Source organism: Trachemys scripta, chromosome 3 (assembly GCF_013100865.1).
Source record: "Trachemys scripta elegans isolate TJP31775 chromosome 3, CAS_Tse_1.0, whole genome shotgun sequence".
In the NCBI taxonomy this organism is placed as follows: Eukaryota; Metazoa; Chordata; order Testudines; family Emydidae; genus Trachemys; species Trachemys scripta.
Window position 1 is genome coordinate 15587953 of NC_048300.1, and position 15435 is coordinate 15603387.

The 15435-nt window shown below is 42.7% G+C and overlaps 1 protein-coding gene across 11 annotated transcripts in view; it reads left to right on the top strand.

The window, feature by feature from the left end:
- The first annotated feature begins 2148 nt into the window (after nucleotides 1–2148).
- Nucleotides 2149–15435, top strand: part of EHBP1 (EH domain binding protein 1) — a 327133-nt gene continuing 313846 nt past the window's right edge. For 4 of the 11 annotated variants that reach the window (XM_034764187.1, XM_034764184.1, XM_034764191.1 and 1 more), the window contains exons 1-2: nucleotides 2151–2444; nucleotides 3762–4188. In XM_034764187.1, coding sequence (XP_034620078.1) covers nucleotides 4085–4188 — 104 coding nt within the window. In that variant the 5' untranslated portion in view covers nucleotides 2151–2444; nucleotides 3762–4084. Of the gene's footprint in view, nucleotides 2445–3761; nucleotides 4189–15435 lie in introns of those variants that run through there. The other 7 variants (XM_034764182.1, XM_034764189.1, XM_034764185.1 and 4 more) reach the window with 4 other exon arrangements.

Below are 15435 nucleotides of genomic sequence, written 5' to 3' on the forward strand. Positions count from 1 at the left end.
TCTCTTGTCAGTCCAGCTGATGATTGTGGGAACTCCCTATAGTGCAACTGTACAGAGGAAAAGGTCAAGGAGGGGCATGGGTAGAGTGGGGTCAGGACAGGAAGATTTACTAGTTACATAGATTCCTGTAGAGTTCCACCCTGCAAGTTCGTGGATGCAATAAGAAGAGCTGCAAAGACTAGTGCAGCCATAAGGATTCAACATCTTCCATGGAGCAACTCTGTAGCTGCTTCAGGACTTGGGTTGTGAGGGCTCCTCCTCTCCCATCTCCCTGCATATCTATTCAATATCTGGCCTGGCTACATAGCTGGTTGACTAGTAGGCTTAAGACTTACTCCTATAGAATTTTATACAGCGTAGATATGTTTTCTATATAAAATTGTGCAGCACAGTGAAAAGGGAATGTTTGGAGACAACATAAAATGAACTGGATTTAATGTTAAATTAAATCACAGAAGAGATATTGTGCTGATTATTCATTTTCATATTTATCAAATGTTTCCATTTTTTAACCTACCTGAAAATAGTGAATTTCCAGTCATTTGCACCAGAGCATTATAGAAAGTATGAGAACTGGCTGCACAATTTAGGTCAAGCTTGATACAGAGCACTTGAAGGCTTGACTATAGCTGGTAATGCAATTTACACAGGGCAGTGCATTCAAACAATTCAGGACTTGAATCCAACTTTTCTATGAACAGACTCTCATATAACTTAAAGTCACCATAAGTGTTCTATTGCATATGATTCTTGCAGAGACTGTGAACTAATGTTTTGAAACTTGATGGAACCCTGCAGTATTGCCAACCCCAACATTTAAAAAATGACGAGTCAGGGCTCCCAAAATCATGAGCTTGACTTGAAAAAAATCATGATAAAAAAAGAGTTTTGCATTCTTTTTATTTGCCTTCTGATTTCTGAGCTTTTAGAGCACATACATAGGTCACATTTTCAAGCTTTTCTGCAAAATCATAAATTTACTTTTTAACAAACAAACAAACAAGTGAGATTCTCACATAATCACTTATCCCCAGGACCTGGGCCTTTAAGTAAAATATCAAGTATCACAAGACTTGCAATAAAATCAGGAAAGTCGACCAAACTGACAGAGTGAAAATTAAACTGGCCGGAGTGCTGAACTTGCTATATTCAGTCCTTCATCCCAGTTTATCTACCCTGATTTTAAATCAATGCAATTAAAACCAGTGCAAGCCCCTACTGGAGATGCGCTTAAACTGGTTTAACCCTCACTTAAAATCACTTGAGCTTAATTCCACACAAGCTAAAGCGATTGAAGCAAGGAATAAACCAGTTTAAGTAGGCAAGCCCTTCAGTAGGCACTCAGCACCAAAGCAAAGCAATGCTACTGCATCCTGCTAGTGACTGCTTTCAAAGATGGTACTTTGCAAACCATAAGTTACACCAAATAAGTGCTGTAACTGTCTGGCATCCCTGCTGTCAAGTGGTAGGAAGCATTAATTTTAAATTCTGCACAGCATTTGCATGATGGAGCCTAACCCCCTACCCTAGTGCGGAGGGAGGGAGGGGGGCAGGGTCTGTGTGAGGCGCTTTCCCTCCCCAGTGAAGGGGGGCGGGGCAAGGTCCGTGTCAGGAATGGGGTCTCCCCGCCCCCGTTGGGGGAGAGAGGCCGGGGCAGGGTCTGTGTGAGGGGAACCCCCCCCAGTGACGGGGTCCCCGGGTCTGTGCGAGGGGGGGCCCGGGGCAGGGTCTGTGTGAGGGGACCCCCCCCAGTGAGCGAGATGGGGGACAGGGTCCGTCTGTGCGGGAATCTCCGTCTCGCCCTCCCCTCATGCCAGAGAAGCAGCCACGCTCGCTCGTGTCACTTCCCCTCCCCCAGAGTGACAACTCCTCACTCTCCGCCTCCTTCCCTGGATCAACCCGACACCTGGGAGACATCAACCAATCGCTTTATATCGTTCTCTCATTGACAACGTCATTCACCAGTCACCAAGCTCCGCAATAAAAACAACCCCGCCCTCAAGCACAGCAGCCAATCAGAGTGCGATCCAGGACCCCTCCTCTCCTCGCCTCATTATGCACGGTCCCCGTCTCTGCCCACTGAATGATTGACGTCAGTCGTCAGCCAATTATCTTTCGCACTGTTGGGCAGGCTCACGCCTCTGCCAATGGCGTCCCCAGAGCAGTGAGGTTCGGTTGCGCGGGGGCAAGTTAGTGTGAGCGGCGCAGTTCTCCAGGCAGAGGGTGATGGTTGTGGAGTGAGCGGCTGCGGGGAGCCCTGGATTGTTCCTTGTACTGGGGAGGGGGGACAGAGGCGCCTGGAGCGGTTTGTGCCATGTGGCCCTCGGAGGAATGGACCGGTCCGCGGGTGCCGCTGCGGTAATGGGCAGCGGCGCTAGCCCCGCGGGGTGCGTGGTGCCCGCTCCAGCCTGGCCGGGATTAGCTGTGTGAGGAGCCGCAGGAAGGTAGGTAGAGGAGGGGCAGGGCCCCTGGCTGCTCGTGCCGGCTGGGTCCCCCCCCTCCCCCCGGGAATCCCTCTGCATCCTGCCCCCTCGCTGCCGGCCCCAGGCAGCTTCATCCCGGGCTCTGGTCCTGCCCCCAGCTGGGCCGGCTGCTTTGCCGGGGACTGGAGCTAGCAGCTCATCAGTTACAGTGACACATGTCTGGTGAGGCAGTGAAATGCCTCCTGGGGGCCGCGCTCAGCAAGGAGAGCTCCCTCCTCGCCCCCAGGCTTCCCCCCCTCCCCATTTCATCTCATCTCCCACCAACCCTCCCCCTATCCCATCCCATCTCCCACCAACCTCCCCCCCCATTTCATCCCATCCCATCTCCCTCCCCCCCATTTCATCCCATCCCATCTCCCACCAACCCTCCCGCATTTCATCCCATCCCATCTCCCTCTCCCCCATTTCATCCCATCTCCCACCAACCTTCCCCCCCATTTCATCCCATCCCATCTCCCACCAACCCTCCCCCCCATTTCATCTCATCCTATCCCATCTCCCACCAACCCTCCCCCCCCATTTCATCCTATCCCATCTCCCACCTAGGGCATCAGCCTTTCCTTCCGCCTCTTACAGACCAGAGATTTCACTCCTCACACCTAGCAGATCCCCTGCCCAGGAGGAGGGGATTTAGCCATCCCTTGCATGCCTCTGTCCTTTTCCTAGAGATGATGCATGTTTCACCATTTCTTATTTCTCCGGGCAGGAGGGAGAAGCGTTTCAATGCAGTGAGGGAGATGGGGATCCTAGGCAGCCCTGGTTCAAGAAATATCCCTGTCTCCTCTTTCCCTTCGCATGAACATTTACAGCATCAACACCCTCTTGCATACAGTGTGTGCAAACACTCCTCTGGGGAGAAAAGTGGGGGGAGGAAACAACTGTTACACCTTTTGTCATCAGCTGGAAGACAAAGAACTTGTCTTTGCTTCCCGTCTGTCCCTCCCTCTGGGTGCATATTGGCAGCACCTCAGCTGCTCTACACCGCTTCCAGGAGATGCTTCATAAGGCTTTAGGATGGCCCTGACCTGCCCTTTTTTGTTGTTGTTGGTGCTGATAAAAGGACGTGTTGATATATTTCCAGATGGACTTTGCATTCCTGAAATTGCTACTGCATTTTTATTCTATTCTATTTATTTATTTATTAATTTATTTGGGGGAAGGTGCGTGTGTGTGTTGTAGTTCTCTATGGATGAAAGGTACAAGGTTGCATACAGTTGCAACATCATAGTGTGTAACACATTAACCACTATTTCTCCCGCTTTCTGCTTTGTTTTCCAGTCTGGCAGTCTGCACATCACCCAGCGCATGAGAAGGAATGATGACTCCATGAGGGAACTTCTTTTCAATCACTCATTCACCCAGTCATGTCTCATGATGCTCCCAGCCAATAATGTGCCATTCACCTAGACTGGGATTTACCCTGTGAAAGGGAGAGATAGAACATGAGTCCTAAACGTAACCTCAAGCTTTTTCTTGTGCATTGTTTTTGGTGTATTTATATGTAGAACCCTGAGCATTGGGCACATGCACTGTTAAACCTGCTTTGCTAGATCCAAGAGCTGCAGCTGTGTGTTGGACTCTGATATTTTTTCCTCGTCATCATGGCTTCAGTTTGGAAGAGACTGCAACGTGTTGGGAAACATGCATCCAAGTTCCAGTTTGTGGCCTCTTACCAGGAGCTGATGGTCGAGTGCACCAAGAAATGGTAAGAAGTGTGTGGTCAAGTGAGTTGCTGATGCTAGAGCATGGCTGTTGCCTGTTCAACTATGTGGTTTCCCTCCTTTAGTGCAGAAGCTGCTGGGTGGGGTGCAGATCTCTCTCTTAACAAGTGCCTTCCACCCCCATGGGGTTAATTATTGCACTCTAGTTTGATCATCTTAGGTGGTTGCTGCAGTATTAGACTGTGCATTTATTAGATATGAACTTTGATTTTTAGCAGCCTTATTTATTTATTTATTTATTTTATTTTTTTAACGGAAACATTTCCAAATGTCAACACAAGTCTCAGAGATGGGTGTGATAAGCCAACTGTAACATCAAAGGGATATAGGGATTTGACACATTTTTCAGAGTGACAGTGTATCTTATTTTATTCTGGGTAGATATGACTTTTCTTGCCTAAAGACTTCTCTTTCCCCTTCCATCTTTTGAATGTGAAGAGTGAGGACACAGAGCCTTGGGAATTATTTGAGTTATTTGCTGAGTCAGACAAGAATTGCGTGCTGTAATGGCCCAGTGGAACATATTTAGAGCTGGCTAGACTGCAGCAAGCAATTAACTGTATGGGTCTGTCTCAGTCACACCTCTCTCCTTATGCAAAGTGGACTCCTAGAGCCGATTGGATTTTTTAGTCTTGTTTTGCATGGAGGACCAGGATCTAGGTTTTGTTTTTGGTGTTTCTTGTTTTACTATGCAAAGACAAAAAAAATCACATTAAAATATATTATACTAAAACGGAAGTTATCTATTAGTAGGCCAGGAAGGCTTGCATTATTTTTCATGTTCATAATGGACTCAATTCTGTAATGTCAGTGGGAAGTGAGTGTACTTGAAAAATTCCAAAACGGCACTGTAAATCATCTGTAGCAAACTTAAAACTTAGTTTCTATTATTGGCTTTTCTTCTTGTTGGCCAGCTTGGCACTAGCATTGGATGCTTTTAGTAGTTATAAGTAATTGCTTCTGCTAAGTTAAATTGTTAGAAATATCAATCAAACATACTTGAATCATAATACTACCCCTGTCTTAAAGGGGCACTGTCAAATTAGAAATCACTTTTAAAAGCGTTCTCTGCACTTTTGATATTTCAGTTTTAATAATCTTTACAATCTAGAAAATCTAATTGATTTTAATAGTTTTTTAAGGCCAGAAGAAACCATTACGATCAATTAGTTTGATCTCTTCTATAGAACAGGCTATAGAATCTGACCCAGTAATTACTGTATCAAGCCTATTTTACCACTTGTGCTTCTGTTACTTTTTTACATTGCATTAGGCTTGGGCAATAAAGCTAAACTAAGTTTGACACAACTTAATTCATGTGGGTAGTGTCATCCGTTCCACACTCCCGATAGGTGTAAACCGGGGCAGTCAATAGGCAGGCTGCGGGCCAAATCCGGACCCCCAGATGCTTTTGAATGGACTGCTAAATCTTTTTATTTATTTATTGTCATTATTGTTATTGCAGCCTGAAAAATGTTTCTCTGGAGTCTAGACCATGACTACACCTTGATCAAGAAATTTGGACCGTGACACAAAAAAAAATTGACTACCTTGGTGTAAATGTTTATAGGATCTGGGCCACATTGGTAACCAGGATAACCACACTGTTGTGAAATGTTTCAGAGATACGTCTTTTAACAAATAAAGCAAACTCACCCTATACAATCACTTGATTTGTAGACTCCTCTACACTTTTAAAAAAGAGGAAACCGTCTTAAGATAAAAATGTTCCATAAGCATGAGAGTTAAAATTAAATGTTTCTTCCACAAGTGGAAATTCTGTATAAAAACCAGGAATGATAAAAATATTTTTATAACATTTTAAGTACAGCTTTCTCTGCCTCTGAAATAGACACTAATTTCTGTGTGCTGGTGAGCAACGCTGTCCTTTTTTAAGCCTGCATCTGAGTTTATGGCTGGGTTTAAAGAGCAGAATTGGCATGAGTGACAACAAAATATGAGAAACTAACTGCCTCTGCCCTGCCTCTTCCTGAAGTCAGGCCTAATGTGTATATGATGCGGCATTGGAGCAACAGGGCTACAGTATATTCTTTTAGGTCGATGTTGTAAGTGCCCTTTGATGGGAAATGTAGTAAACACTGTCTTATTTTAATGTATTGGCACTCCACAATACTGTGGTTCTGTAAGAAAATAATGATCCATTCATATTTTAAAATAAATGACAATGCAGTCATAAACACAACCAAAGCAACATATGGCTGGGAGAAAAGATTGTCTATGAACTCAACAGGAAGAATGCTTATTTACAAGTTGAAGATAAGAAGAAATAATCTTTTGTTCTTCTCAAAAATGGATTTATCTTGTGAATTTCATTGTTTTGTAATTGGTCAGTTGCACTGTGCAACACTAGATGTATTCTTGCAAAGTTCTAATACCTTTCATTTTGTTTTGGAGTAAATTTTTGTTTATTGTTTTTCTTATATTGATCTGAATTTTCATGTGGTGGTTTGAATACTCTCGGTCCTCAAGCTGGTAGCTATGCTGTTTATGTTGGAGGTCACAGACACTCTTGTGTTGCTGCTTTACTCTTTAATTGGATTATTTCTAGGTAAACAGCATATGTCCAGCATAGTAAAGGGATTTTCAATCTTGCTTTTCCTGGTCTATATAGTTTCTCATGCTTGCTGCTATTAATGGTTATAGACGGCTACTTCCAGAGAGATCATTGATCACTTTATTAATTGTGATGGTATATTTAAAGATGTTAGCACTTCATTATAAAATCTTATTTTCAGACATTCAATTGAACAGATCTGCCTTTTCTGGGCTCAAATGTGGCATTGTAAATTCCCACTGAAGCATTTAAGAGTTATGGCTGTTCAGCACCTCTGAAAATCAGGTCACTAATTTAGATTCCCTACATTTCAAAAAAAAATGGCCTGTGTCTTTAATGTGGATTTGTGACTCTAGATACCTCAAAAATTTGATATTTTCACATGAATCACATGAGTTTAGTGCATATAAAAGGTGCTGGCTTGATAGCCCTGGTATCTGACATCCCCTGCTTACCCTAAAACAGGTGGGGGAAGTACAGGCTTTGCAGCCTTACTAATGTATTTCAGCCTTAACCTGGATGAAGTATATATAGTAGGGAGGGGATAGCTTATCCTCTGTCCATTCAGTCCTTGGCCCAGCTTCTGAGTCTATCTAGTACAAATGGCGGTGGTGTGCTTTTTATGGTGTGGACACTTAGTCAGTGGGAATTGGACTGAAAACCACCAAACTCATGTTCATATAGGCCCCCTGAACAGCCATTGGTTGGTTACAACATCTATTCACTATCTGGGTTGCCAGAGCAAAACTTTTTCTCTATCTGAAACATTAATGTATTTAGAACCTGTGGAGGGAGTAATTTGATGACTCTGTTAGATTGCATGTCTAGCTCAATCAGTCTCGATGGAAGAATCCAACCAACCAAGCTCCCCTGTAAATGTGTGATTGCTTTGAGCGTCTGGAAATGCACTCGTCTCGGCCATAGTGTATAAGAAATGAAATTGCTCATATCCCCTTAGACCGTGAGCTCTCTGCGGCAAGGACTGTCTTTATTTTGCTCATTTATATGTTGCCTAGCAAATTTGGGTCCTAACTAGGCCCCCAAGATGCTACCACAATATATATAATAACTACGCTTCCACTGAGATAGGCCTGAATCTTACAGAGTTGATCTTAAACATGTTGCTAAGCTCCTTATGTATTGTTTCTTATCAGATTCTTCTAATACCAAGAGGCAACACATTCACTGTTAAAAACATTGAGATTATGACAGGAAATAATAAGTGACCACAAAGCTGTAACTAAGCATTTTAGTACCTGGGGTGAGCAAGTGTATTTGTGCCACTTAGAGGTGACACGGGGGGGTTCAGGGGAGTGCACTTGTGGAGTTGTGGGGTCAAATGCCTCCCCAGATTTCTGCCTTCCATTTAGCATGGAGTTTTTCAAACAGTGGAGTGTGCCTTCCCAGGTACACCTGTCACAATTTGCTCCCTCTCACCTATCCCATCATCTGGTCCAGAAGTAGCAAATTGTGATAGGGCATCAACCATCCATCACAAATTTGCTACCCCTAGACCAGAGGATGATAACTGTGAGAGGCAGCAAATTGTGACAGGTGGTTAATACGTACCCATAGTGCACCGCACTCTGAATCAGTACAAGCGCTCTTGGTGAGAACATTCACAGTGGACAAAAGGAGTCAAGTAGGCATGCACACAAATGACATACTAGCTGCGGTGACTGTATGCTGACATAACTTGAGTTAACATAAGTTTGTAGTGTAGATATGGCCTTGGATATATGAATTGTTTGGGAGAGGTAACAGCAAAAGTCTGAGGCGAGGCCAAGATTCACTCAGGGGTTTAGACTCCTACTTTTGTGGATCTGGGTGTCCTGCAACTTAATGGCTCAGGAACAAAAAGACACATGAAAGGAACCAGTATCACTGATTTTTAAAAAAACAAACAAAAAATCATGACTTGGGGGTGTATAACTCATGATTTTTGAATTCTTGTGGTTGTCAAGCAATCATGGACCTATAGCTGGGTTCAAAAAAGAATTAGATAAGTTCCTGGAGGACAGACAGGTCTATCTATGGCTATTAGCCAACATGGTCAGGGACGAAACCCCATGCTCTAGGTGTCCATATCCCTAGTCTCTGACTGCCAGAAGCTAGGAGTGGATGACAGGATCACTCAATGACTGCCTGTTTTATTCATTCCCTCTGAAGCATCTGGCATTGATCACTATTGGAAGACAGGACACTGGCTTGATGGCCTATTATTGACCCAGTACGGCCATTCTTATGTTCAGTAAAACTTACAGTAGATTTTTGCCTTTGAGAAGGATTTAATATGAGATAGTATATTGTTCTACACGCAAGCAGTGACGTAAAAAAGCACGAAGAGCTGGCTTGAGAGGCAAAGTAACAGTGAGAAAGGCAATCTCCATTGGTGGAACAAATGAAAATGAAGAAGTTTTGACACCAGGCTAGGAAATAGATTGGAAGTCACATGGTCCTACAGAATAAACTTGTGCTATAAAAAGAAAAAGAGAACAAATTTAGAATTAAAAATTCCAAATTAAAAATCACAATAAACACATAGGATGTGCTATGCTGGAAACACAGATGTCATTGCTATAAATACTAGCAACTATTTGCTTATAAATATTTTCAATGCGTATTTGCTATTAAAATATAAATTAAATAGCACAATGACATCCGTCTTCACAGTGTTGACAAAAGTAAATGATGAAGTGCTAAAAGTAATAAATAACATTTTAAAAAAGTAAACAAATCGAAGGAGCAAAACTATATTTAAAATGGATTACAACAAAGGGAGTGCAGGTTAGGGAATCACAGCAGCAGATAAGATGGATTTATGATCTGCTAGGAGACTTTATGCAGACATATAAACTGATAAGGGATTCATTTAAATACTCAGAATGTGTGACAGGTTCTTTTTTTTGGGGGGGGGGTGAAATATTTCATGGAATCAAGTCTCCTGCAGCACCTCAGTATGTTATATCTGGTAGAGAAGAGCTGCTGTGTCTAGGCACTGGGATGCCTGTGCCTTGAAAAACAGAGCCTTGGGACTGTTCTGAGGGAGGGGAAATAAAAAAGTCGCTCTCCCTCCCTCCCCACCCTACTTTTGAAAACACTGCAGGTGTCTCACCCTATCAGGGTAACTGTTACCCCCTCTGCCCCTCCCTGTTCCAGGGTTTTGCCTTCTGCCACCCCCTGGCAGTGCCTCATCCATGGGCTTAACCCCTGCTCTTACGCACTCCCTCCCTCCCCAATTTTGCTTCTGGGCCCCTTCAGCAGATGTTACTGAGCATGCTCAGTCTGTGTATGCATGCTCAATAGGAGCCAACCAGTACACTCAGCACCCTGCTATGGTCCTAGCACCACGGAGAGCCTGCTCCGATGGTGCTGACGTCGCCAGGACTGATTCTGCGCACTGCCCCATTTTGGTGCCCCTGCTGGCTCTGTGCCCTGGGTTGCTGCCCCGCTTTCCCCACCATAGTTCCAGCATTGAGTGACTCCGTAAGGGGTGCCACTTTAGTAGCTTTCTTAATCCAACTCATTGTGCCTATTCCTTGCAATATATACAATACCCTTCACCTTCTGTATACAACTCTGCTTTTATAAAGCTTTTTTGCTAAACCTTTTACGTTTCTAAAGTGATTAGACTTCTCTATCAAACTGCCCGCACTGACTAAAGGCTTAATTTTCTTGTGAGACACGTCTAACTTTTTTTTTGGATCAAATAGAGGTATTCTGGTGTAGTTCCTGCATCTTAAAAATATCTTTCTCTCTTGGAAATGAAGCAATACTTGAATTTTTTTCATCTGTTTTTCTCCTCCATAGTAGTTTCATAACTGGATGCTGCCAGAACTTAAGATTTGGCATTTAATGAGCATGGCAGAGATTCTTCAGGCTTTTTGAGATTCCACAGTTCATTCTAGTCTGCCTTCCGGTCTCTGCTTTTCAACAAGCTTCTGAGTGCTGAAGGAAAGAACTGGAATTTACTAGCTGTTGCAGAAATAGAGATTGCTTGCGCAGGGCCTGATCCTGGAAGGTGCTCAGTGCCTTGCAGGATTGGGCCCACAGGGGAGAGTCTTATGAGTGTATGGGTGTGATTGTTCAGTAAAGATAATTGTGTGGCAAGGCAAGGTCAATCTGCAGTTTACATCCAGAGTTCCTAAAGTCTTTAATGTTGTGGACCACTTTAGTGTAGCCACTTCCCCTTTTGAGCAACTGCTTGTATAGAAAAGGCTTGGCTCTGCCCGCTTCCCCCTACGTCTACTCCTCACAAGTTAAGGTTTTATTCTCTCAAATCAATTCTACTCCTCTTTTTATTCGCAGTCAGCTTTCCTGCTTCCCACATTGAAAATTGTCCCTAGCTCCAAAATCAATTAACTTTCTCCCAAAGTCAGCTTTTAACCCTCACCAACTCTCAACTCAGAATTAGTTCTCCACCAACCACCACAATCAGCTTTTAGAAATCAATTTCCCCCTCCTCCAACAAATCAAAATTAATTCCTTCTCCACAGTCAAAATCAATTCTCAGCCCTCTCACTTTGACCTACCCACTTCCCCCAAAATCAAAATATGTAGAGCCCTGCAAATCTGTGGATATCCGCTTTATAGCTGCATCCGTGGACTGTTTTTGCGGCTTGTGGATTGGACGTGGATACAAATTTTGTCTTTCTGCACAGGGCTCTAAAAATCTGTTCCGCCGTCTCATCTGAAACTCTGTTCTCCTTTCTTTCTTGTCCCTGCTCCTAAGTGTGTAGCTGTTGGGCTCCCTGATTGCTTCCTGCTAACATCCCTTTCCAGTTGCTGGCTCCTTAATGCTCATTTCTTTCATTCCCTACTCTGTTTTCTACTTTGTCACCCTTTCTATTCAAACTTTCTATTTGCCCCTCCACCATCCTTATGGCTACCCAGAATTGCCATCAGGGCACTGGGAAGGGAACCTCTGATCAAGATTAGTGTGTGTGTGTGTTTTGTTTTTTAAAATGCTATTTTTTCCCCCAAAGAAGTTTAGAAATACGGGAGGGAGGAGTTGGAGGTGGCTGTGAAATGTTTCTCGCTACATCTACAGGACGTTTTTTAGATTTTTTTAAGTAGATGCAAAAGGCTTTAATATTATTCTCTTGACACCATTCCTTCTACCCTTCTAAAATGTTATGGCTAGATTACTTTATTTCCACAGTGCATTCTCTCTCTCGCTTTTTTTTTCTTTTCTTTTGCATGTGTTGTGATATTTGGTGCAGTTCTTCAAGCCCTAGTTCCTGAAGTCATGATGAATACAATTTAAAAAAAAAAAAAAATTAAATGGAAGCCCTTGTGGTTATAGAGGAAAGCTTAAAAATGTCAATCCAGAGGCCATGACATTTGAAGGCAAATAAAAATAACCTAAAAGCTGGTTTAAAAATAAGTTTGTGATTGAATTAAAAAAAAAATCTTGACTCTTGTGGGCTTGATTCGTGATCGTTGAATGCTTGGGATTGGCAATACTGCCTTCTTCTGCCCCAATCCCACAAAGACTTGTTGCTTGGCATTGTGTTTACTGTTACCAGTGAGACAATTTACAGAAATTAAGCAGTGTGCCTAATAGTAAGTCTTTGTAGCATTGGGCCTGTAATGAAGTATTTCTCAGAGAAACACAATTTATTACTGAAATTTCTTGACTTGAGTCAGTGTCCCAGCAATGGGAAAAACAATTGTGCACATAAAGTGGATTATAGCCCAATATAATGGGACGAACCCACTGTAATAGGTTGGTTTTTATTTCACTAAGTCTCTCTTTTGAGTGTGGAGAGAAAGGATGTCTTATTGACAGGGCCGTCCTTAGGATTTATGGGGCCATACGCAGTATTATTAAACTGGTGCCCCTATGCCAGCGCAACTGGTGCTCCTACGCCGGCGCGTTCGGCTCTGTGAATATGGCCCCTGCCTTCTGCCTAGTAAGGAGACTGCAGCATGCGCTGGGTGTGCAGGAGCTGACCCGCTCTTACCTGCTGTCCCGGTCATAGGCGCGGACTCTGTGGGTGGGTGCTTCGGGGTGCAAATTTTCTCTATTCAGGAACTCTGTTTTATTTATTTATTTGTAAAAGCTTCTCCCTGTCTGCTCTTAAGCGTCTGTGAAGTCTTCTGCTTTGGCTACCTAGTGACTCAGTTTGTGTGCATCTTCCTCTCCGTGATGATGGAGTAGAATTCCAGCAGGCCATTGTGCTACTGTGGAACAGCATCAAGGTTTCCTGTCCATCTGTGCCTATGTTCTGTGGCCCTCTGTAGGATACTAGAAATTCTGCAGCTGTTCAAATTCAATTTTTAAAAATGGAGGTTTTCAATAAATGTGCAAATAACTAATGGTGAATACAGCAGACCCTGTTTTATGCTTTCCTAACATTTTCAGTCTTCAACATAAGACACTTTTGTATTAACAGTGTTTAAAGAAGTTGTCAGGTGGGAAGCTGGAGGTTTTGACAGTTGACTGTTGGCACCTGGGGAGACATTGCAGAGAGTTCAAGACTGGGGCCCAAGCTAAAATTAGCAGAAATATATATCCAACGTCACTGACATCTCGGTTGTCATCTTTAGGATTCCAAGTTCACAACTGATTGAGTTGAATAAGACATTCACAGACTCACCTCTCAGCTAATGTTTCAGGCTGCCTGTAGTCGCATGAAGTCTGTTTCTGTTCACATGTTGAAGTTTTCTTCACAACCATGACTTTTCCTTTTACAAAAAACTAACAAACAAAAAAATCTTATTTTCCAGAGCACAACTCTATAGCCGGGGTGGATTCTACAGCTATTAAATTGTGGGATCTGCAAGGCCCAGAATATTAATAATTTTGGGGATAAACAGGATTATGGTTTTATTCTGCATACACATCCAATATGTTGTTGCCGTGCTGTGTGATGTATTTATAATGACTTAATATAAGCAGCCTATAAAACGTTTCTGTGGACTCAGTATTTCTCTTCCTCCTGTATAAAAATTGGTGCCTTTGAAAAATAACCTATACTTTGTGTTTCATTAGATTTCAAGCTATCCTACAGTCTCTTCATATAAACTTGGCTGCACAGTGCCCCAGAATAACACCTATCTTTAATTTGTTCCTGAGCTAATAGTAATTTACTGACACCTGTACATTTATAGTACCCAGATCCTGCTTTTGAAAAACAAGGAACCACTTCATGATAAATAGCAAGACAATGATGTATACAATCTACCTGGGAAAACTTCTTTGCATACCCACTGACTTTAGCATTAAAAAAATCCATATTAAATAAGTAATTAGAGAATCCAGTGTGTTAATACAGTTCGCAGTGCAACGTATAATGCTACTCAATTCACATCATGAACTTCCTTTATTTTGAGTGATGGCTCATTAAGTAAATTCTGAATCCCTTTGTTTATCAAAGTGCGTAGGAGGAGATTTAAAATAATAAAGAACTGTCAAAACAGCTTACTGTTCTTTTCAAATAAGGAACTGAGAGTTCACTGGGCTAACCTGTGGCCAGCGTAGTTGTAATGTATCAGCAAGGGCCTGGGCCTTAGCCTTAACATATGTCCTGTAACACCATACCTTCTGTTTGCCACTTCTGGTGTCTGCCTCATCACTCCCAGCCACCATAACTCTGGCCATGTTAGCCATGTACGGTTTATTTTATTTTGGTTGTGTGGATTTTTTTGGTGGTGGTGGCTGATAACTGTGGAAAAATGGAATTGGTGTCCTGGCCACTCCTGTAGGTAACCTGAATGTTAGTTGAATAGGGCTATGAAAGATTGAGATGCTTATGGCAAGATGCTCAGAAGAGCTCTGCACCAAGTGAGCTGAATGCTTTTGAAAAATCTGGCCATTTGCTTTGGTGTCTTAATGTGACCTGAGCTCGTCTTCAAATGTAGCCCATAGTGGACACAGTACTTGGAATAAATGTCTGTGGGTCAAGCAAGTTAACATAAATGAAAAGGTTTTTTCTTTTGTTTCTGTATCAGAACTTTGATCTATAAGGATGCTAAAAAGAGAAGAGGCCTGCCTGTCTGTCATTTAGTTTCTAGTTGCACAAAGCCAAGGCGTTTAGTTTTTCATTAGCCATAGTTTCTGAGGAATATATAGCCTGTTTCCCATTATCAGTAACTTTAGCTTATAAAGAATGCTGCTCCCGCGAAAATTATTTTTTCTTTTGCTCACCAATACACAGTTTAAAGATCTGCTGTGATGGTACTTCCTTTGTCTGTTAATGGCTTTTTGCACTCTCGATAAAATCACTTTTCATCCCTTCAAACAACTGCCTTATAATCCTCCAGCATCTGCACATCTTTTCAGAATACAATTTTGAAACTGGCTGTGCCATTACTAAAGGTATTTTTATTCCTGTGGACTTTTTGCATATACTACATGCTGTTTGAGTTTCATTGGCACTGAAATGCATCCACGAGTAATCGTAAAACCACTGGGTTCAGAAAGCTCTCTTTGTGGCTGGTTTAATCATGAGAGTTGCTGACTGAGAACTGAAGAAATTGGGGACGGTGTTACAAGCAACCTTAGCATCTATACTTACTGCAGGTCCTGGGAATCTCCTCTGTTGTTGGTGTCCTGATGCTTTTTTCAATCCACAGCAGTAAAACTTTAGTAGGATGAATCCCTGTAAGGAGAGATTATGCCAGCTGCTCCACCACAAGAGCATAGGCCTTT